This window comes from Lissotriton helveticus, chromosome 5_1 (genome assembly GCF_964261635.1).
Source record: "Lissotriton helveticus chromosome 5_1, aLisHel1.1, whole genome shotgun sequence".
NCBI lineage: Eukaryota > Metazoa > Chordata > Amphibia > Caudata > Salamandridae > Lissotriton > Lissotriton helveticus.
The window spans coordinates 100,609,993-100,634,851 of record NC_136065.1 but is presented as its reverse complement, the minus strand read 5'-3'; the positions used below and the strand labels follow the sequence as shown (position 1 = coordinate 100,634,851).

The 24,859-nt window shown below is 44.8% G+C and overlaps 1 protein-coding gene across 1 annotated transcript in view; it reads right to left on the bottom strand.

Annotated features, from left to right (window-relative positions):
* LOC144754220 (E3 ubiquitin-protein ligase TRIM39-like) overlaps nucleotides 1-16,527 on the bottom strand; it is a 206,223-nt gene extending 189,696 nt beyond the window's left edge. Inside the window, exon 1 of the mRNA XM_078641807.1 lies at nucleotides 16,105-16,527. Within this exon, the coding sequence (XP_078497933.1) occupies nucleotides 16,105-16,524 (420 nt within the window). The 5' untranslated portion in view covers nucleotides 16,525-16,527. The remainder of the gene's footprint in view (nucleotides 1-16,104) is intronic.
* Nucleotides 16,528-24,859: the final 8,332 nt, after the last annotated feature.

Sequence of the window (24,859 nt, the reverse complement as noted above, 5' to 3'; positions counted from 1 at the left end):
AAGAATCAGATGCTTCAGAACAGCATGATTGTCTTTTTAGAACAGAAGAAGAGACGAAAGGAAGAGTAGACCTCTTCGACACTCCTCTTGCTGAATGTGATGGTACATTGTGGGTAGATGGTTCATGTTTCAAGCTTCTGAAGGGTGACACGACTGCAGCGTATGCTGTCACGACTTTGCACACAGTTGTTGAAACTGCACGTATTCCATATAATTCAGCTCAAGCAGCAGAATTAATTGCACTCACGAGAGCATGTGTGTTGTCGAAAGGAATGAAGGTGACTGACTACACCGACAGCCAGTACGCTTTTGGTGTGGCTCACAGTTTTGGACGATTGTGGAAAGAACGTGGGTTCTTGACTTCGCATGGAGCCAAGATCCAGCATGGTCAGTTGGTGAATGAGCTTCTAGAATCACTGACTTTGCCCTTGCAAGTGGCGATTGTGAAATGTAGTGCTCACAAGAAGGTGACTGATGACGTTGGTCGTGGAAATGCATTTGCTGATGAAATCGCGAAAGAAACCGCAAGGAATGTGATGAGCCGAATGTATGTTGCAGGCCCTGCAAGATGGGTTGGTGATGTGGGAATGTGTGAAGACACGATAGAGAGTGTGAAGTCCATTCAAGCTGAGGCCACAGAGAAAGAGCTGAGCACGTGGAGAGAAAGTTCAGGTAGAATGGATGGGAATGGTTGTTGGATTGAATTGTCAGAGCATCAGAGATGGTTGTTACCCGATGCGTACGTGCTTGCAGTAGTTACGATGGCTCATGGAATGGCTCACATCAGCGTGAAAGGGATTTGCAAGTTGTTGGCTCCAGTATGGCAACATTCAGGAATTCCCAAATGTGCAGAGAATGTCGTCAAAAATTGCATGGTGTGTCTGCAACACAACCCTGGTAGGGGAACCCCAACTCCAGCTGGTCATTTCGCACCTCCTACGTATCCGTTTGAGGTTTTGCAGCTAGATTTCATACACATGGAAAGGTGCAACAACTTAAAATACGTGCTCGTTGTTGTTTGTGCCTTCTCAAGATGGGTAGAAGCATATCCCCTTAAAGACAATACTGCCTTATCCACAGCGAAAGCCCTTGTGAAAGAGTTCTTCCCGAGATTTGGAATGCCTAGAATGATCTGGAGTGAATTTGTGGGTCGTGTGATGAAGAATGTATGTGAAGGGCTAGGAATCCGACAAAAATTCCATGCTGCAAATCACCCCCAATCAGCTGGATTAGTAGAATGTTACAATGGCACGCTTAAACTTAAATTGGTCAAAATCCAAGCGAGCACAGGTCTTAAATGGCCTGACGCTCTACCCTTAGCACTCCTATCCACCAGAATGACTGTGCATTCGCGAGTGAAACTCAGTCCCTATGAAATAGTCTTTGGCCGCCCGGCCAATATATGGGGAGTGCCTAGGCCCACTAAGTTCAGCGAGCTAGAACATCCTGTTTTGCTTGATTACCTGTACGAATTGACGGCTAAATTGCGTGTTTTGCATCAACAGGTACATGACACCCTGCCTCTGGTCTCTGAAACTCCGGGACACACCATAGATCCTGGATCCTGGGTGTTGGTGAGGAATTTCCAGAGGACTAAGAACGACCAGCCCAGGTGGACAGGACCACACCTCGTCCTTCTCTCTACCAGATCGGCGGTTCGAGTGGAAGGGAAGGCGGCCTGGATCCATGGGGTCCACTGTAAAAAGATCCCCTTACCTCTGCCATATGACCGGTGGGTCCAGGAGGGTGTCGGCGACTCAGAGACTGACACCGTGCCTCGTTTTCTACCTTTCAGCGATGCACGAGTGAAAGGGACTAACTCTGAACGTGAAAGTGAGAACGTTCTACAAGAGACTGTGCCTCCATCAAAACGATTGAACACTACAGAGCCTGAACTCTTGTTTATGGATCAAACAGTACCGGGAAAAAGAAGATACAATTTGAGACCGAGAAATACGAACTAATAAAAATAATTTTTTTGCAATTTGAGACCAAGACCTATGGACAAATAAATATATTCTTTTTTCCTCCCTAGTACTATTTTTGAAAAAGCGCAGCTCTCCCATCTAAGAAACTTGCTTATTTTTGCTTTTCGAACCGCCATCCGGGTTCCGCTGCTAGGGCCGCGGTTGACAAAAGTCTTTGGAGTGCAGCTGACGACGTTAGGTCGGTAGTTCTGGTTGGTCCAAGGGAGTTGCCCTGGATTGACAGAAGCATCCCTTAGCAGAATCAACCTGCCACCGCGGGCAGCACTTGAGAGGATGGAGTTTCCTGATGTGGAGAGACCTGTCAAACCTGCGAACTTTAAACGAAAATTATGTAACGTGATGACAACGAAGGGTTTTATAGTATTGTGCATATGTATGTTATTTAGTAGGATGATATTTCTAATAAGTTACATTTTGTTCTCTTTTCGTGTAACATTTGCACCCACTACATCACCCATACATCCTCCTACTGTTTCCTCTCATTCTTTCCACCCTCTTCCTGACCATGAATCCAATAGAAGGTTAGAGTTCATCAATAACTCATTTGTTCAGCTGTTACACCAACACCAACTAGTAATGAACACGACTAACTGTTGGGTGTGTGGTCTTATGCCCCACACAACAGATAAAGGTATCCCTTATCTGGTTTTTCCTTTCAGCCATAATGGTTCTGTGTGGGCATACAGAACAATGTTCATATACGCACGTGAAGTCCACACCCTACGTTCTTTAAGAGATAACCCCAAGAATAGTGCTCTAGTTAGGGGTATAGTCGACATGATTAAGGGAGAAATCTCTTATGAAGATACCCCGAGCGACGAGATATTCGCATATGTAAATTGGAACGCAACCGGATATGAAGCCACTCTTAGTGAGAAACAGCAAGATAAAGGATCATCCCCAATCTGGATTGTACCCCATCAGGGTCACCTGTGTCTGCAAGGTACTGGCAAGAATCCCAGAGCTCAGCTAGGGAAGAGTATCTGTACAGAAACGTATGTTTTTGGGTCTCAGACTTCCCCGGCGTTTCTAGCAGCTAAGGGTACTTATTTCATCTGCCATGATAGAGCCTATACATGGTTGCCCCCTGACTTTTCGGGCTCATGTTTTGTTTCATTCCTGTTACCTCCCACCTACACAGCAGCGGCAGATTACCACAGGACAAGGGTAGTTCGAGGTGTCTTGAGTAAAGAAGACACTGCAGGTCAAGAATTTGGGGACTTTGCAAAGGGTTTTCTGCCGTTCTGGGGATCCATGGCTAACAGCAGGAACATGAGGCAATTGACAAGGGTGGTTGAGTCCACCGTGATTGAAACTACTGGTGCCCTTAGTAACCTGACTGCTGAGCTCCAGTCGGATCGTCTTATGACCCTTCAGAACAGGGTCGCATTAGATGTCATCCTTGCAGACCGAGGTGGAGTATGTAGATTGATCCAATCGAGTTGTTGCATTTTCATCCCAGATAACGCTCCAACAGTGTACCGGGCCATCTCCAAATTACACAAGATTTCCGAATCTATTCATGTGGATAAAGGAGATTGGTCATTAATGGGTTGGTTCTGGGAACTGATACCGCCTGGGGATGGAAAATTCTGATGGTCATTGGGATGGTCTTAGCCATTCTTTTCCTGTTCTGTCTGTGTGCACAGTGTGATCCTGCAATATGTGGCCTCTGTGTTACATCATGTGTAAGGAAGCCTGTATCAAGAGATGAACTAAATACTAGGATGATGTTACAGCAACATCTCAATGACTTTAGGAATATGGATCTGGACTCCGATTAATATGAGGATAGATTAATTGCCTATGTAAGGGCAAAAGGAGGGATTGTAGTACTGAAGAAATCTGGACTTGTGTAATATGTCTGCACTCGAGAATAAAACTTCGTCGTAAATTGACGAATTTAGTATCAAAAGACCGAGAATGACGAGTACATCATGCACAAGTATTTTCAGCATATTCGAGTGACGACTTCACTCTGGAATCGTCACTCTCGTTCAGAACCCTCGGCTTCCATTTTATGTATGGCGGCCATTTTATGAGTTGCCCTTTACATAGGCTTATAATCCAGCCGAATTCGATCTCAGAAGGACACGTACACCTTAATCGACTTTTCCATGACCTATGCCAGTTGGAACCATTGCCCCAGGCCGGACCTGTTAGGTCAGTTTCCCTCCAGTGGCCGAGCAAGATAGCATCAGGGCTCAACCGGCCATAAAACCTTCTCATTGCGCACACACCTGCCGTATCTTGCCCACATCTGTCTTTACTCTTTTGCTCCACTTGCTTTATGATGGGGAGGTGCCCGTCTTTATTGGGGGTCCACCGATATCTGATAAAGGATCGGGCCTCACCGGGTGATTTGTTATGGGCCGGACGAAGTGAAATATGGACATGTATAGAAGTTATGTCAATGATCTACTGTAAAACCAAGAATGTTTGCCTGAAGCTTAAAATTCTGTATAAGAAGAGAAGCCTGATTTTGTAAATTGCGACAGTCTCCTGAGAACATACTCCCTGTGTGTTGTACTTCTAGGACGCTTGTTACCTTGGTTGCGGCCAATAAATTCGATCCTTGACTTCACCTAGAAGACTGAGTTTCTGTGGTCCGAATCAGGAAAAGGACTCGAGGTCTTTGGGTGTGTTTCCCCTGACACCGCTGGGTTACCGGTTAAGTACCGGTTCTGAAAAACCCAGTACCTCAGTTTCCATCTCTTCCCTCCCAGCTCTGAGTGATGCAGGAGCGGCAGAAGATGCGTCCACACTCAATCATCACAGGATCAGTAAAATATTCCAAACAGATGCAACAAGTGGTCTCTTCCTTGAGGTTCCCCAGCTGAGCTGCTGCCGCCATGATTCAGAAATGTAAGAGCTAAACAAAGTTTAGTTTCTCTTCCTTTTGAAAGTAGCGTTGTCAGATTTTTTAAGCATTCTCGAGCCCACAGCCCACCAAAAAGTAGCCCAATGTTGCTACTTTAAGGAAGAGGGGGCAGGGCCAGCGTCAAGCAGGCAGTAAATGGAGATTTGTGGCTGGACCATTTTACAGAAGTGATCTGCGCAGAATGTACGCTCTTGCTAAGTCTGAAAAGATTTCAGTTCACAATCTTTGCTTGACTCAACACTCATTTAATTTCTCCCGTGATCAATGCTCCAAGCGGAGCTGAAATGCTTTGGGATTGGTGTTGCAGCAGGCTGCCACATAGCAGTCAAGGTTTCAGATTGCTTATGTGTGACATTTTCTTAATTTCAGTGAAAATATGAGTGACATTCAGCGACTATGAGTGACACTTTCTTGTGAACAGTATAATGTCACCCACACTTAGTAGTAGCATGGCACAGATATCAAAAAGGGGGCACTGATCCAAGAGTCAGGTATGAGTTATCACCTACTCATCAAGGAGAGAGAGAAAAAGTGGGAAGGAGAGTTGTAAAAAGAGAGAAGGAGGAGAGAGAGAGAGGCATATGTTCATCTCCAGTCTCAAGGAACTAGTCCCGAAGGGGAGGGTCAGGTCTTGCCTCTATTGTTAGCCCTTACACTTCCCGAAGGGAGTCATATTTCATCACTGGGCTTATGCTCCTCGTCGGGCCGGCTCTGCAATGCCCGACGGGACACCTAATCAAAGGGTCACTTTTACGGAGATCTTTTAAGAGAAAAGCCGACAGGTGAATGCGGGTATGTGAGCTAGAACCTGGGATAGAGGGAGTGAAGTATGTGCTGTGAAGATAAGGGAAAACAATATTAAAATACCTAAGGGTATCCACTTGGGAGACTTTAATGGCGTGGTACCTTTGGTAGGATAAAAAACAAGCATTTGCAATGCAATAGGTCTCGCATTAGGAAAGTTTGAGCAATTGGTATTGTAAATGACAATTTTTTTATTTGTGTGTTGGTTTTGAAAATAGCGAAATTAATAGCTTTGGCATTTACAATGCCCATAGTCTTAACTTTCACAAATGTGACACCTATAGCATTTGTAATGCAATATGTGTTGTATTTACGCGACTTAGATGTATTGATATTACAAATAACAATGGCTTTTAATTTTTTTAATCATTAATACTGAACTAAAAGTTATTGTAATTTATAATGGCAATAGCTTTTGTAAATAACTTCTGTGAAGATTATGTTCATTGTATTTTATTGTGAAGAAAATCCAAGAACAGAAGTGAAATATTAACCTCTTTTTGTGACCTTTGTAATAAAGCTTGAAACATTGAGAGAACATATTTGAACCAGTTGTTGTAGAATTGTTGCACAGATTGATGCTGTGGTGGCGCGGAGTGATATGGTGGCTACGAGTAATGCTGTGGCGTTCAGTGATGCTGTGGTAGCGCATAGTGATGTTGTGGTGCCCCTGAGTGATGCTGTGGTGGTGCGATAGATAGATAGAGTGAGTGCAATAGATAGATAGAGTGAGTGTGATAGATATATAGACAGAGTGAGGGCGATCGATAGAGTGATGGCGATACAGTGAGGGCGATAGATAGACAGATAGAGTGTCTTTATGTTGCATTGAGTATAGAGTAAGTATGTGGCATGTAATTATGTAGCACTGAGTGGGAATATGGGGAGTGTATGTTTTACTCAGTAGAGTATAATTTTGTGGTGTGTAATTATGTGGCACAGAGTGGTATTTGGAGTGTATGTTGCATTGAGTGCAGTGTAATTATGTAGCATATCATTATATGGCACTGAGTGGTGTTGTTTGGAGTGTATGTTGCACTGAGTGCAGTGTAATTATGTAGCATATAATTATATGGCACTGAGTGGTGTTGTTTGGAGTGTATGTTGCATTGAGTGCAGTGTAATTATGTAGCATATAATTATGTGTTACTGAGTGGTATTGTGTGGAGTGTGTGTTGCATTCAGTAGAGTGTAATTATGTGGTGTGTAATTATCTGGCACTGAGCGGTATTTGGTGTGTATGTTGCATTGAGTGCAGTGTAATTAGGTTGCATATAATTATGTGGCACTGAGTGGTATTATGGGGAGGTTATGTTGTATTCAGTAGAGTGTAATTGTGTGGCGTGTAATTATGTGCCACTGAGTGGTATTATTTGGAGTGTATGTTGCATTGAGTGCAGTGTAATTATGTAGCATATAATTATGTGGCACTGTGGTATTATGTGGAGTGTATTTATGTTGCATTGAGTAGAGTGTAATTATGTTGCGTGTAATTATGTGGCACTGAGTGGTATTATGAGGAGTGTATGTTGTATTCAGTGGAGTGTAATTGTGTGGCGTGTAATTATGTGGCACTGAGTGGTATTGTTTGGAGTGTATGTTGCATTGAGTGCTGTGTAATTATGTGGCACTGAGTGGTATTTGGAGTGTTTGTTGCATTGAGTGCTGTGTAATTATGTGGCATTGAGTGGTATTTGGAAACATAATTATGTGGCACTGAGTGGTATTGTGTGGAGTGTGTGTTGCATTCATTAGAGTGTAATTATGTGGTGTGTAATTATGTGGCACTGAGTGATATTTGGAGTGTATGTTGCATTGAGTGCTGTGTAATTATGTGGCGTGTAATTATGTGGCACTGAGTGGTATTTGGAGTGTTTGTTGCATGAAGTGCTGTGTAATTATGTGGCATTGAGTGGTATTTGGAGTGTATGTTGCATTGAGTGCAGTGTAATTATGTGGAGTGTAATTATGTGGCACTGAGTGGTATTTGGAGTGTATGTTCCATTGTAGAGTGTGTGAGGGTGCACCGTGCAGTGTGTGAGGGTGCAGAGTGCAGAGTGTGTGGGGGTGTGGTGTGTGGGTGTGGTGTGTGTGTGGGTAGGGTGTGTGAGGGTGCAGTGTGTGTGTGTGAGGGTGCAGTGTGTGTGTGAGGGTTCTAATTTTGCACAAAAAATATATATAAAAAAGCAGTGTTGTGGTAAGGGGGGCGTTAGCAACAATGTGCTCCGGACGAAGTGCCAACAAATGTGGCATACAATCTGATTTTCAATACTGATCAAGCCTGAGAGACGAAGTCCATACAAAAGTCCTCATGGGTGAGCCATAACTTCTCAATAATAGTGTGGGGAGGTTAGCTCTACTTAAAGAACTCCCTTTTGATTACTATCTAACCTATTATATGTATGAATTTCATAGGTCAGAACAGTGGGGAATACGCTTTCTGATTCCCTATTTTGATATCTAGTATTTGGAAGGACCAATTTCAGTCTACTATTTTCAAGCAAACAAGGTAATGGATCCTGAAATATAACGATTTAAAATCCGTGAAATATGGAAATAGATATTTAAGGTGTTGTCATTCTCTGTTACAAATTGAGATACAGTGTCCTTCAATATTTTTTTAAACTGGATGGTATTTATACATTGAGAATAATATCCATCAGTCTTAGAACCTAGGAATCTTATAGTTTATTCTCCAGGTTGGAATGTGATGTACATATTGTATAGTTGAATGTGTTATTAATGTGGTATGGGTACTATTGTGTTTTGAAAGGAGCAACAATAGGATGATGTCATAATTAGTTAGTGATAGTTTATTAGTGCCAATGTTTCTGATATTGTATTTTTATATTGTTGCAGATTTCTTTATATTGTGGGATTGTTAAGAATTTTATCCTGATGAAGTTGTTGGCCTGGAATTTAATTTGCCAAAACCGAAACGCATCGATGCCCTTGTGTATTGGGATACATTAAATCTGTGGACTATACAACGTTTCCAATTTGAAAGATATATTCACAAAAAAATTACAAAATTGGAATATGATTTACTGAAACTGGACCACAGTATCCCTCCTTATTTTTAACCAGTGTTTCTATTTTTAACCAGTGTGCTGTTTTTGTTCCCACTATGTGATTAATACCTGCATGTATGATATCAGGTTATATTGTTATTTTTATGTGGAAATAATGTTTTATTAGAATAAATTGTGTACTTTTTTATGATTTCTGACTGTTTCTCGCATCATCTTTAGTGTTGCTCAAAGCTGTATGAATGTATTAAGGAGTATGATGATATATGTAAAATCTGTTTGATTGCTTATAATTTGTCCAAAGGGGACTCTATTTTTTTACATACTGTCTTTTTGGAACCCTACCCCTTTGGCGCTTAGGGTCCCTCTCTTTTATTAGAGTTAATGAGCGAGGCAGCCACGGGAAGAGGCAGCGACAGGTCTAGTTACAGGGCTGAGGGGGGGGGGGGGGGGGGAGCCGGGGGACTAGACCCTCCAAGAGAAGGAATTTTCAGATAAGGAGAATGGGGTGGGCTGGCTATGAGCCATTGGGCGGTCCCTCAAATCTGGTCTGCAGGGGTGAGACGGCGAAAGTTTACCTAGCACTCCGCCTTTCATCTTTCCAATGCCAGTTACAGGAATGACTCATTTCTTGTACGGGAGGGGGGGGGGACACTGTCTGGGGCGGTAGGAGGGGAGTTTATACAGTGAGAGATGCGAGGGAAGCCGGAGCTGGTTTGCACAGGTGGGGGCAGAGCAGAATGTCACCTTCGTGAGAGGAGGGGGCCCCTCGAGGCGGGTGGCGGTTCGGACACATGGGGAGTATGAGTCATACTCAAACAAGGAGGAGCATAAGGCATAGAGACAGGGAGCCAAAAGTGCCGGGAAGCACACAAGCAGTACACGGCATAGCAGTTAGTGCCTCGGGAGCATAACAATAAGAACAAGGCAGCGCTGGGAAGAGGGGCGGGCACGAAGGAAGTAGAAATGCGAGCAATGCAGCGCTGGGAGGGGGGCTGGGCAGCGCAGGAGATTTAAAAGAGACTGGATTCTTTCTTTCCAGGTGCAGCTAGCTGCGAGTTTAATGGTTGAACTTACAAAGCGAGATTGTTTTAGCAGCAGCAATCTAAAATGCTGGCTCATTCCGCTGGCCCTGCTTTCCCTCTAAAGTCTTAATCCATAAAATGTTGTTGAAACTACCGCTAGTTAGAGCTTTCAGGGGCTGACTCGTTAAACAAGTTAAAAAGGAGACACGGCCTGGCGGCGGCCGTAAAACTGAAAGCACGGCCGGCCGTGAAAGCCTTTGATGCCGCAGGGGGTGGAGCGGCACCAAGCTGGGCAACAGATGGCTGACGATTTGATGCTGTGCACGCGCATTTTAGGTCAATGCGCTTGCACATTGACCTAAAATCGCACGGGCACAGCATTAAATCGCCAGTTAGTTAAAGTCTGTTTAACCCCTTGCATGCTCATGAAGGAACGGTTCCGTCATCAGCGTCGGTGCTCCGGTGCTGATGACGGAACATTTCCGTCATGAGTCAATAGCGTTTTAAACCCTTCAGCACTGCAGCGAAATTCGCGCAGCACTGAAGGGGTTAAGCTCCTATAGTCTCGCTTCGCTCAATGCGCATGCGCATTGAGAGGCGAGACCTAAAAACGGGTTAGTGGGTTACTGTAGGGCTCAATGTACCCAAGTAACTGTTACAAGGTGGGATCAATGGCGCTTCTTCAGGACCTGGCGTAAGGTGTGATGGTGCACGTGTGTGGAAGGGTCCTCAGAGAAGAAGGTAGCCCACTCACTCAGCTTCAGACATCATACCTCCCTCTTGTGTTGATTTGGCTGCCTTTTTTACAGAAAAAAAATAGGCTTATCATCACTTATCTGGAAACCAGGAAGCCACTATTGCCACCCAATGAACCCGCACCCCTACCGGTTGCTCCTGACAAAACAACAACACCAACTAGTTGGGGTATCAAGAACAACGCGTCCTGGGACACCTTCACCCCCCTTAACGAAATTTACATCAAATAGGTACTGCGGGTTATCAACCCATCCAATCACTTCAATGACCCGTTACCACCTAACCTCTTCAAATTACTTAAGGAGAAAATCACCCCCTTCTGGACAAAGATAGTTAATGCTTCCTTGTCACAAGGTATGATCCCAAAATGCCTCAAAGAGGCACAGGTAACGCCTAGATTGAAAAAACCCACAGCCGATAGTACAGATCTTAACAACTTCTGACCTATCTCCAGTATTCCTACCTTTGCCAAACTCCTGGAGAAATGAGTCCAATCACAACTATGTGCTCACATTAAAAATTACCACCTCCTGCACCAAAATCAATATGGCTTTCGTAGTGGTCATAGCACCGAATCAGCCCTCACTCACGTGATTGATGATATATTGACAATGCTTGATCGAAATGAATCCTGCTCCTTATCCTACTGTACCTCTCCTCCGCTTTTGACACTGTTAATCATGACAACCTCCTATTCATTCTGGAACATATGATGTGCCTCTCAGGTCAGGTGCTGCATTGGTTTGGGTCCTTACTGCAACACAGAACCCAAAGAGCTAAAGCAAACCACTCATTCTTCCAGCCATCCCCTGTCATCATGGGGGTTCCCCAAGGATCCGCTTTATCTCCCATTCTCTTCAATCTGTTCCTGGAACCATTAGCTAATGTTCTAAATTCTTTGGACACTAGGTTCCACATGTATGCAGACGATACCCAACTCTATTTGAAAATCTCCTCTCCGGAGGACATCACCTCGCTCAATTCTACCCTCCTGACTAACCAAAACTGGTTGACTATGAACCACCTCCTGCTAAACACCTCAAAAACAGAATTCCTCCTCATTTCTCCTCCGAAATATACTCCTAATATCGATCTATGGTGAACCAACTAACCGCCTTCAACTGCTCCCCCCACATCATCTATTCAGCTAAATCCATAGGAATTACTCTGGACAAGCATCTGAATATGAAGTCTCACATCAGCAACGTGTGCAAGGGAACTAACCACCTTCTAAGAACACTCAGGAATCTGAAACCTTTTCTATCGCAAGCAGATTTCAAGCAAGTGTTCTAAGCGCTTGTCCTACCGAGACTGGACTACGGCAGTGCCACGCTTTGTGGACTCCCAAAATACTCTTTGGCCCCCCCTACAGGCCTCTCTGAACGCAGCGGCCAGATTGATCATGGGCACCAAGCATAATACACACATCTCACAGGTTCTAAAATCACTAAATTGGCTACCCTATGAAGCTAGAATTCATCTGTAGATTGCCTGCCTCTCACACAAAGCCCTCCACTTCAAAACTCCTACCTACCTTGCACAAAAACTAGAGCTATCTGGAGGAGGTAGATCGTCAAGGAGTGCTAATTCCCTCCTCCTGAAGCCACCGAGCTTCCGCAAAAAAAAAAAAAAAGAACTTTCCACCGAGCTTTCTGTGGATCTGATCCTAAAATCTGGAACTCTCTTCCACCCGAAATTCGGAGGATCTCTTCCAAAGCCGCTTTCAAATTGGAAGCAAAGAAATTCCTCATGAAGTTCTTACCTTAATAGGAGGGACAATATATATACCTTTCTTGTACTTTATTTTCTGCCCAAAAGGCGTCGGTCTCTGTATAGTATGATTCACCCCCGTTTATGATTAGCTTGCGGTGTTTTTTCCTGTACAGGATTTTGTGTTTTCTCCCCTCAAATCATTGTTACATTTTCTTCCCCAGCACGTGTGTACCTAGGATTGTAAATGTTTTATTAGCGGATTACCACTTGATTTAATGTTTAGTATAAGCACCATATAACTCCTGGTTAGATTTTACTATAGTTCTGACTACTATTCATGTTAGATTATTCACTTAATACCCTTTATCACCACGCTACTTCATGTAGCCCCCTTTGTCCTCTCTGGACTATAATTGAATTCTTATGCATGAACTATTGATCTTATGATTACTTAACTACCCATGTTTGACTCATGATCTGATTGTTACCTTCCCTACAACTGTAAAGCGCTCGGATATCCTTCAGGATCTAGTCCGTGCTATATAAAACTTTATAAATAAATAAAATAACCCAATGAAAGTGTAGGTACTCTAGTAACAACCATATGGCTACAATTAGTGCTCAGATCGTTGGAGTCTTGACTCGTAGATATTCCTACATGAAAAAAGTACACACCTGACTCTTGGAACAGTGTCTCCTTTTTTGATAAACGTGACCTGTTAGAGCATGGACACTGGACCTGAATAGGCTCCTGGTCTCCCCTTTCTCCATTTTTTGACTTGTTAGTATGGCACAGGCTGCAGAGAAACAATTTATTAAACAGAGATTTCAATAATCTGAACTGTCTCACTTGCTGGCGAGAGAAATGGGGGCGATGGGTGCTGCAAGCTGCAGTGGACTCCTGGTTCGGGCCCGGGCACTTATTATTTTACATATTAAGCACCGCTCTGCCTAATTTAAAGTAGGTGGGACCTAAACCAGTTCCACAGTCGAAAACCCTGTCCCACTCAGCATTACCACAACACCTTCACGTCTACGGGAGAAGAACTATATGGGAGGCAAATTAGCCCACTTAGGGAAAGTGTTCCAACGTTGCTCTTCCTGCCCATCATCGCCACGAATGACCTGATGGTTGCAGGCAGGTAAAAACACAAATAATGCATTCTATGCACTTGGAGACAACCTCTCAGTGCATCAGGTGCAATGACTCAAACAACAAAATGCTGAACAGGTCGGAAATACAGTTCAGTGGTCTTGAAGAGAAGCCTCTTCATACACAGTGAACAGCAGGTATGATGGGGCACGCCTGGTGGAGCCATTGCTTGAGATATATATATATATTCATATTCTTTTTGCCATTTTGTATATCGAAAACTAGCCCCGGAGGTATTGGAGGGCTTTACTTGAACACTAGTAACAATACTCAAGGGTACATTTAATTATTTATTTCATGCACTGGGTGATTACGTTATTTGCCAAATTCACAGCATGTTGAGCCAACGCCGAGGCTGGCACCTGGTTCCCCAGTTATAAGCCAGCAGGTCTGGTGTATTTTAAGCAATTTTGACACACGAAACTGGAAATATAACAACCTAATATTTATTTACATTTGCTTGGTTACCCTTCTCCACCTGTAAAACGGTCTAACAAACTGATGGATATATAGATCAATGACTTAAAAAAGCATGACTTTCCTGCATGACAAATTGCAGGTTTGAGTAACTACGCAAGTTGAGAATTTTAAACGGTATCATAGCGAGATGCTCCATCTGCCGCCCTGTGTAAGAAAGTTTATCACGGTTAAACTTGCACTGTTCTTACAAGCTTCTGAAAATGCAGATGAGCAAAAGAGGCAGGATAGTTGAGATGCGTCTGTGTAAATGTGTGTGACAAAACTGCACTTTTCAAGCGGTTTGGTCACACTTCTTTTAGGGAAGCGCAGAGCTCACAGTCAGCGCAGGCATATTGTATTTATATAGCGCTTACTAAAACTAACGAGGCGTCAAAGTGCTTTTCAGAAAGTAGCACACTACTCCTGAACCCAAAAAGTATTAGTGGTGGATTAGTGTAGGGAAATATGAGAGGTGGACATGTGAGTCTGTTATTTGGATTGAAAAGTATAGTAGAGGGATAGAAGAGGGAAGGGTCTAGAACGTGTTATTTGGGAGAGTATAGTAGTAAGGTGAGATTTCAGATGAGCAGAAGGAGGGATGGAAGAGGGAAGAGTCTCTCGAGATCATAGTAGTAAAATGAGGTTTGGGTACATAAGAGTTCGATGAGTCCAAGTCAAGCAGGCTAGATGGAATCTTGTGCTCAAGGCTATTGCTAAAGATTCTTCTCACACCACATTAAAATACTTTCTAAAACTATGGGTAGGTGTAGTGAGAACAGGCCAATACGCTCCCATGAACAGATCCAAGGTTTTTATTTGTCTAGTTAAATGCCACGTGTTGCAGCTGCAGCTTAAATTGTACCAGTGCTTGTAAGTGTTGGTCATCGACAAATTATTTCTGGAGAGCAGAACTTATTTTTTATCTGCATACTTCGAACAAGACCCAAGAAATCCAAAAGGAGAAACGGGGAAGGAGCAGAAAGATACGAAACAAATGACAAATGGTGAAAAATACCCTGCAAGAATAAGAGAAAGGATTTGCAGACGATGGAGGAAGAGGCGTGAAGATCAACATTAGGCTTCCTTAGGTTTTGGAATGCCCAGCATTTGGCATAACAGGTGACACGCTTTTAAGATAAATCCTGGACTACAGCACCAACTTTTTTTAATTGAGCAACTGTGATTGTATCAGAGGAGTGTCCTTTAGATGAATCTGTGCATCATCTGTTCTCCCCTCCCACCACCTCACCCCGTACTCTGGATCACAGTTGGGCATACAGGGAGAGGGTGGAGGCCTCGGGTAAACATGCAACCATCAGTTTATGATTTTCATTATCTGCACCTTTCTCCCAGTGCTTACAGTGCACCTTCCATGAGCGGCGCTTTGAAATATGAGCGATGTAACAAGATCATTCGGAAATCGGTCATTGATTTCTTTAGAAACTGTTACAAACATGCACATTTAGCCATTTTCAACGCTTTTTTTCTCAGATAAAAGTGGACTAGCCTGTGCAAAAATGCTCCCTTTTTGCAGATAACAGAAACTGAGCACCACTGTTACAAATGCCTCTATTTAGAAAGGTGAACGATTTTCTCTGCGAAAGTTTGACAGGAATTGTTCATTTGTATGTCAAAAGATTAATGCCCAGCAGCTTAACCATCAGGCTGGTATAGTCTAGAGGTTCGCCGATTGTGCAGAAACTGCGCATAGGTAATGAAAAGGGTCACGGAGGGCGACCACGACCCCATCTCCCCAAACCAATTCCCATATTAGGGAGAAGCCATGATTGTGCGTGATCTAGCCCAATCTGGCAACACTGCCGCTAGGTGGGCGGTGGTAGGAACTTGTACCTCTCCCCCTCCAGGGCCCCCAGGGGTCTCGCAACGCTGGGCTGTCCTTGTGCCATCATGTGGCACTAAAGGGGTCGCCCTCTTAGGCGGGTCCCCTTCGTGGACGCCGGGCAGCCCACATTCATAATGCCGACCGTTGAGCAGTCTCCTGTATGGACCTACAGGGTGGCTTGTGAACATTTGAAATCCACAAACATTGTATGTGCCTTTCTGCAGCCTCCTCCATGGGACGCACAGGATGATGTGATTTCTGAGCATCTGCACACACAGCTGGTGCTCTCCGGATGCACATTGATGTGGAGCACCAGGTGACTTAGTGTCCTATGAATTTCCAGACACACCTTGTGCTCTTCACTTGTGGTTATAGAAAAAAAAACACACACCTTGTACTCCTTTACAGGTTACTCATAGTGTGACTGTGTAATCCCTGAAATCCCAGATATACCTTGTGCTCCTCTGCAGCCTCCTCTACAGGACTTGCTGCGTGAGTTTTGTGCTCCTTGGACTCCCGGCAGACCCAGCATATCATCCTCTGATCCTGTGCACAGAAAAGCCTCAGTTTCTCTTCATGTTTCTCACACAGGTTGTCTCCCAGGGGCCTCTCTGGGGGCAGATGAAGCTGTTTTGCAATTTCTACCACGTTCCCCAGTTGTCCATTGGGTCGGAATTTTTTCCTAGGAGATATTTCGCTGCACTGTGGACAGGAGAAGTTTGCATCTCTTCCCTCCCATCTCTGGGTGATGCAGGAGCGGCAGAAGTTGTGTCCACACTCTATGGACACCGGATCAGTAAAATAATCTAAACAGATGGAACAAGTGATCTCTCCCTTGAGGTTCACAAGCTGAGCTGCGACTGCTCCCGCCATGATTCAGAAATGCCGGAAGTAAAACTAAATTTCGTTTCTCTTTCTCTTAAGCTCAACGCAGGCTCGGGTTGGTTGAAAGCCTTCTTGGTTCCATTGGTTGTGGCTGAGAACAGCGAAGTCTCGGATTGGTTGACAGCCTGTTTGTTTCCATTGGTGGCTCCGGATGGCAACTCAGGTTCGGATTGGTCGACAGCCGCCTTGTTTCCATTAGTAGCTGCTGAGAACAGAGCAGTCTTGGATTGGTTGACAGCCGGCGTGTTTCCATTGGTTGCTCTTGAGGACAGCACAGGCTCTGAAGAGTTGACAGCCTGCAGACTCCCATTCGTTGATACTGAGACACGTAAACGAAAATACAGGGAAAGAGAAAATACACGAGTAGAATAAAATAATAATCCACGAGTGGACTTAAAATAAGCACAAGGGGAGAAGAATGAAAGAAGAAAATTCAGACCCCAGGAAGAAGAAAAATAACAAATAACACCATAATGCGGGTAACTGGGTAAGCAGTGACAATGAGGAGGTGAAAGGAGGAGGTGAAAGGAAAAGGGGAAGGAAAAGAGCAGGAGAAAGAAACCGTCCTGTTTTTTTAAGAAATAAAACGTTTTAATGATTTGGTTTGCACAGTGCACGTTTTAAGGATTGTTACAGGGCAAGTTTCCCTTAACGCAGTAAGCGGGATCGGAAGGGCACGGCGTACCCCTACTTCTTTTATTAAAAAGATTCCGTTCCCCTACTTTTTCTTTTCAAAACTGTCTCCCAGGACGGAAGAAATAGCAAAGGTATTCAGATAAGGCTCTGCTTTGGTGGCCGTTCGGGGACGGGCAGAGAAGGAAAAAGACTCTGTCTCTTCCTTACTGCCCAGAGAAGACACGGACAATGTCCTCTTCTTTTCTGGCCTGGCAGCTGTCCCCTTCCCCCATCTCTTCCTATTATTCCCTCTCTTTCTGTCTTGCTACTCACTTACTGAAAACCGTGACTTGACGAAAGGTTCACAACGTCTCTTTCCTTCTTTCATTTAGTTGCTTCCCTGTGAAATGGATCCAAAAAAGACAAACATTGGCATAGCCAATAGGTCTCGCCTTTTGGACATTATATGTGTTTAGCCATTCAACAGTTGATGTTGCACCAAGCATATTGTGTTAATTAAATACTTGTAAGGTCCCAAAGGCGAGACCTATTGGCTATGCCAATGCTTGTTTAGTATTTGTTTGGCATTTCACTAACAAGTTACAGCTTATTACGGTATTTATTAAATAAACCAATAGATACACGTTTACTTAAGGTTTAATATAAGCTATTGATACAGGGTCGTAACACAGGCCCCGGAGCCCCAGCGGTGCGGGGGGGGCCCAGCCGCAGGGGTCCCCCTTAGCACAGTACTTTCGTCGAGAGTTTCTGCAAAAATTCGGAGTGGAAGCCCCTCCATGCATCTTGCAAAGGGGCCTCCTCAAATTTCGTTACGCCACTGTTTGTGGGTGGTGGACCACCACTGGTGGTTGCAAAACAGCGCTCAGAAATGTCTCTCTTTGCCACCAAATAACCTACATGCAGCCATATCTCATCACTTCCGGTACCAGCCCATGCGAATGATATCCCGGCAAGGTAGTTCTCGGGTCCCACACATAGGGAGCCCGGATCAAGGTTGGGTGAGTGTGAGAGATGGGGGCGTTGGAGAATTGCTCAGTGCCCTCCTTAAGGTCGCTAGGGCTGTTATCTGCGGTGCTGGGCGCCTGGTTCTTCTTGTTCGTTAGTAAAACATGGGGTACGCTGGATCTACATTAGAAGACACGCGGTGTCCCCCCGTTTTTAAAGGTCGCAGTGACCCCGATCAGCAGCTGCAGAGGGTGACCAGGTCACCTTGGTGGTCTCGTTAGTTCGTTCGTCCTAGTTTAGGAGACAGGAATTCAACCGAGAAACTATCAGCCATGGTCGGATTTACTGCTTCTGGGATTTGGCAAAATAAACAAAGGATGTTTCCATGAATGAAAAGGTCGAAATGCCCCTTTTATTGATAGTCAGGATTATATTATACAGTTTTTCATATATAATAGACAAAGTTAACAAATGCCCTTATTATTGTGCATTCAAAAAACAGCAATGTGAAAGTAGAAAAGAAAAGGAAAAAATATATGAAAAACTGTATAATATAATACCGTATACAAACAGTGTGTAAATATGTTTTTGCAGCCTTGAGAAAGGCCAAGGGGGCAAAACGTATGTCGGCTGCTGCTGAAAACTATATGTAATGACAAGGAATAAACCAAACAAAAGTACCTGACACAACAATTGTGGTGGGATTCTTCTAGCGGACATTTACTGTGATTGGTTGATTCACAGAATTTTGAACTTGGATGATAGTAACAATCAGTTGGTGCGCTTTGGTGTTTTTTGTTGGATACTGTTCTAGGCTGTCTCCAGTCCTAGTTGATGTATACCCTAGTGGGACACCACAAGAGCACCCTAAAACATTGTAGCAACAAGGACACGGTTGGGACGAATTACTGTTGTATATAGATGTGTAAATCACAGAGCACACCCACAGTCTTTGTAAATAGGATACATTAGTTTTACGTGGCTGCTTGTTGCACTGCAAGATATGATCCCAGAGTCAGTGATGTTTGGTCCAGTGGTGCCCGGCTGCTGAGCCTCAAGTTTAGGAGGCGGTGCCCTAATTGCTGATGGATTTGTGAACCTGTCTACACTAGGTATGGGAGGATCTAGTTTGATGGTGTCCTGGGGTTCTGAGTTTACCGGGGTTGTGTAATCCCTGTGTCATTTTGATGGTGCACATTATTGTTGCCTGGCCAGTAGCCTAAGTCAGCGCTAGAGGGGTGCTTCCTTGTTCGTGACACGGCCTGTTGTAGGGGTATCCGTTGGATAAGGGGCTCAGTTGGCTCACTGTCCTGGGCGAGGCAGTCTTTCTGCCCTGTTTTTACATGTGCACCCATCTGAGGTGCTGACTGTCTGCGTCGGTCGCCACCTTTCAACGCTCACTGCGGTCTCCCATTCCCTCCCCCGTATAGTGATTTCGTGAGAAGTTGCAGAGTCTAAATTAGCTACTTGAGGTGCCATGTGGTCGGTGCAGCCTATTCTTGTTTCTTGTTCCTGTGCTATACTACTGTTGGGTGAGTTTGCGTTGCTGCTAGGATTGCTGAAACAGGGGTAGAAGCTCTTCCTCCCGCCTGCTTTCTCCATGTGTTTTCGTGCTTTGTGTCGATTCTTTCTCAGTGGGGCTCCTGACATTTGTCTGAGGCAGACTGTGACTGTTGGGTCACGCCAAGGGAGTTGTATCTGGGTCCACGGATGGGCCCATCTGTGGGCAGGTGATGTGGGGAGGCTTCCATGGTTGTCGCTGCAGGAGGTGTTGTCCCTTTAGGCTTTGAAGGAGCCTGAGGCGCTTGGCCCTGGCAGATGCTGGACGTACCCTTTTTTTCCTCCAGAGCCAAGTGCAGAGCCACACCGTTTTTTGCTCCTTCTCCATTGTAGCTCTGTAAAATTAGCATTTATGCGCCAGCATTTAACCTTTTACCAACTTCCCTTTGTCAATGTAGGCTTGCATGCCGTGATAGCTTGGTAACAACAAACATTTAATTTAGAAGCTGACCAAAGTGGAAAAAGAGGAACACACTATTTCATGCCCATGTTTATACTTGCATCTATTGCGAGTTAGGTTCAAATTGCATTTTTATATTTTTACACTACTGTTTAGTCCAATGGGAATTCAATACAATAACAGACAGAAAAATAACTTGTGTATATCATTAAACAAAAAAAAGGTAACGCTGGTGATAAAGCACTACATATCATAAATTCCAACACAGTTTTACAGGCTACTTTAGTGCTAATCACTAAGCAATGGAAGAAGACATATTGGGCCCGATGTAGGTAAATATGAAATACCGATTCCTAAATACCGAATTTTAACGACTCGGTATTTAGGAATCGGTATTTCATATGTAGCAAAAATTCGTTAAAAACTACCGAATCGGTAATATTTGTTATTACCGAATCGGTAATACAGATTCGGTAATAAGGAATCACCTTCCCATTCACTATTACCGATTCGGTAAATTCCCAGTTCGGGGCAGACGCGCTCAAGGACAGTAAGCAAAATCTCCTCGCGCTAGCTCAGCTCGTGTGAATTTGATGCAACTGTATTGTATTCTTTTAAAACTTAGCACATAACCTAATAGCTTTTACCTGTTTGGCTCTCGCTTGCTCTGTTGCTTTCCCCGGTCCACCGCAGCAATCTCGTGCTGTTTGTGGTGGAGGGAGGCACTTCAGTTCTTACTTCCTGGTTGAGCACATTAGAGTGGCCATTGTGGCAGGGTGACGTTCTAGTGCTCCATCAGCCGCAGGGCATTAAAACCCAGTTCGGGGCAGACGCGCTCGAAGACAGTAAGTAAAATCTCCTCGCGCTAGCACCGCTCGTGTGAATTTGATGCAACTGTATTGTATTCTTTTAAAACTTAGCACATAACCTAATAGCTTTCACCTGTTTGGCTCTCGCTTGCTCTGTTGCTTTCCCCGGTCCACCGCAGAAATCTTGTGCTGTTAGTTGTGAAAGGAGGCAATTCAGTTCTTACTTCCTGGTTGAGCACGTTAGAGCGGCCATTGTGGTAGGGTGATGCTCTAGTGCGCCATCAGCCGCAGGGCATTAAAACCCAGTTTGGGGCAGACGCGCTCGAGGGCAGTAAGCAAAATCTCCTTGCGCTAGCTCCGCTCGTGTGAATTTGATGCAACTGTATTGTATTCTTTTAAAACTTAGCACATAACCTAATAGCTTTTACCTGTTTGGCTCTTGCTTGCTCTGTTGCTTTCCCCGGTCCACCACTGCAATTTCGTGCTGTTTGTTGTGGAGGGAGGCTCTTCAGTCTTACTTCCTGGTTGAGCACGTTAGAGCGGCCATTGTGGCAGGGTGACGCTCTAGTGCTCCATCAGTAATGTGCCATATAAATCATACCATGACGCTAATGCGCAGCGGGCGCGCCGAAGGCGCGCCAAAGGCATGCCCGTCTGCGCCCGTCCGCGCCCAGGGGCCATGGATTATGGCAAAAATGTAACCTATTCATCTAGGGAACTAAAACTACTAAGACCTCCTACACACCTTTGTCCTTCTCTAGACCTTAACACCCATCACTGTATTTCCATCAATGGCATCTCTAGGCCTCTATCAGAGCATCTTTCTGCTGAACCCAGTCCTGACCCCCCTGCTATCACTAACCTTACTACAAACCCTCAACTGGATCTTCATTGTGTATATCTCAACACATGCTCTTTGGTAAAACACCAACTTGACATCTTCCTGCTACTTGCCACTGAAAAACCTGATATTCTATTAATCACGGATCATGGTTAACCCAGGACTCATTACCGAATATCCTAGCAGCACTTCCTTCAGATCATTACATCATATCAGCCAATCGCCCCCTGGGCAAATTGGGTGGTGGGGTGGCAGCTATTATCCACAAAAACCATAAGTTTGTCGCTCTATCCCCTCTTGTCCTGCCGGAGGTCGAGAACCTAGTTATTAAACTCGACACGGACACTGGCACGCTGGCACTCGTGCTGATCTATCCCCCCCCAAGCTATGGCCACATTTCCCACCTCCCTGAGTGAGCAGATGGCCTCCCTAGTCGTAAACTTTGCGAACTTTCTCCTAATTGGGGACCTGAATTACTGGTTCAACAACACTGCTGGCGGCCCGAAGGCGGTCGAACTCTCTGAGCTTCTTCTGAACCTGAACTTGGTCCAACATATACATTCCCCCACTCACGAAAAAGGACATATCCTGGACCAAGAATGGTCACACAATCTCTCACTCTCGACTCCTTCCATCACTCCTTGCATATGGTCTTACCACCACTTAATCCAGTTCACTACCACCATCAATGGCTACACAAAGTCCCTGCCCCGGGTGGGAGGGATAACTAGGAAATGGAAGTCCTTAAACACACCGGCCTTTGTTGACACTCTGGATGTCGACATTATGGCAGGAAATATCACGGAGGGGTTATCAGCGGCTAGCGATACTCACGCCCCCCTGTTAAATTTTCCCACACGTTGTATGGATGCCCACAAATGGTTCACTTCTGACCTAAAAAAACTAAAACTTGAATTACGCCAGAAAGAAAGGAAATGGAGAGCTAAATACACCATGCATGATAAGGAGGAATTCTCCATAGCCTGTAGGGTATATAAGAAAACTATCCTAAATAGCAAAGCAGCCTATTTCTCTACAAAAATACTAAACTCCCAAAACAAATCAAAAGATATTTTTAAAAATAGTGAATGACCTATGTAACGGCGAGAGAACGGCACCCACTCAGACCCCTACCCAGGAGCTATGCAACACGTTGAATAAGTTCTTTATAGACAAAATCTCTGCTATTAAAAACAGCATCCCTAACCCCCTCAGTCAGGAACCATTGGATGGCATCTATAATAACCATCTTACTCTTGATGCCCTCCCTCCTATTGACCCGAAAACTTTCTCGGAGCATCTGTCTCGGTTCGATTCCGGGTCGCCTTACGACAGCTGTCCACCACATATTATGAAAGAGGTCTTCTCGGCCCTACCCCAAAGTATTCTCCCCTTCCTCAATGAATCTCTCGCACAGGGCAAGGTTCCTTGCATCTTTAAAAATGCAACGGTCGTTCCATTAAAAAAAAACCTGGGGCAGACCCCATGGACCTGTCCAATTATCGGCCCATCTCCCTTCTCCCCTTTATGGCCAAAATATTAGAGGCCCACGTGTCTAGATGTCTTTCGAATTTCATCGAGCATTCTGACTATCTGGAACCTAACCAAGCTGGCTTCCGCCCTTTACACTCAGCGGAAGCGGTGATCCTCGCAGTTCAGGATACTCTCAGAGTCAATGCGGACAAGGGCAACAACCAGGCCCTGGTGCTCCTGGATCTGTCAGCCGCATTCGACACGGTCGTCCATAACATACTGTTGAACCGTGTCGAACAGGCTGGCCTCAGGGGATCCGCGCTCAGATGGATTGCTTCCTTCATTACCGAGCGGATGCAATCAGTAAGACTTGGAAACTTTACCGCCCCGAGGCTCTCTTCCCTCTGTGGGGTCCCTCAGGGATCATCACTGTCACCACTATTGTTTAATTTATACCTCAGACCCCTGATACACTCCCTAAAACATCGCAAGATTACCATTTTCAATTACACTGATGACCTGCAGCTGATAATACCTTTGAATTCCCCAGATTCAGCGGCACAGTTCCGGGCATCCATGTCCCACATACGGAGTTGGATGGACCTGAACCATCTAAAACTCAATCCAGGCAAGTCAGAACTAGTACTGCCCGGGAAGAGTGAGCTCAGTTGGGGCCCGCATTTCTGGCCGTCTGATATGGGCTCTTCTCCCATTGCTTCCCCTTCGGTAAAAAGCTTAGGGGTCATCCTCAACACCGACCTGTCGCTTAAAGGACAGTTGGGAGCTGTCTTCTCCTCTAGCTTTTTCCATCTTCGGAAAATTGCACACCTGCCGACTAACTCTGCACTCATACAGGTAGTGATAGCCCTGATACTCTCGCGCCTGGATTTTTCGAACGTCCTTTATCCTGGCCTGCCACTGTAGGTGATCATTTTAAACAATGCAGCGCAGCCCATCAGTGTGAGGGGGAGCCCCCTCCACCTGTCTACATCTGTCAGGAAATCTGTGATGACTCTCCCAACATTACGCTTAGCATAAAGCTCCTTAAGGGCAACCATAAAGATCCCCAAATATATGAAACCTTCCACCGACAATTGGAGATCCCAAGGCAATGGGCAATACTGGTACCGGGTTCTGTGCATACAACACTGATTTGGCCCAGTTGATATTGTATCCTGAGTGGGCCCCATATTTCTCCAGTGCATCTAAAAGGACCAGGATGGTGCCATTGGATTCTGTCACATAACGGAGCATGTCATTTGCATAGAGACAACTTTTCTTCCTTTGTATCTTCTGGCTATATGCGGAAGCCATGTATGTCCGGGTGTTGTCTGATTATACAGGCCAGCATTTCCAAAGTGGGCAAATAACAACGGGGAGAGACGGCATCCCTGCCTGGTCCCACTTTCTACAGGGAATTCCTCTGTCATTTTCCCATTTACCTGTACAATGGCTATCGGATTCTTGTAAAACAGAGCTACCCATCCCCTGAATTGTGAACCAAAGCCAAATTCTGAGAATGTCTGTTCCAGGAAGGGCCAGTGTCAAACGCTTTTTCCACGTCTAGCGATAAAAATACATGAGGCAACAGGCAGGCCTATACAGTGGTCAGCCATATATGTGTTCGACAAAAGTTGTGGCGGTCGATCTGCTGGGCAT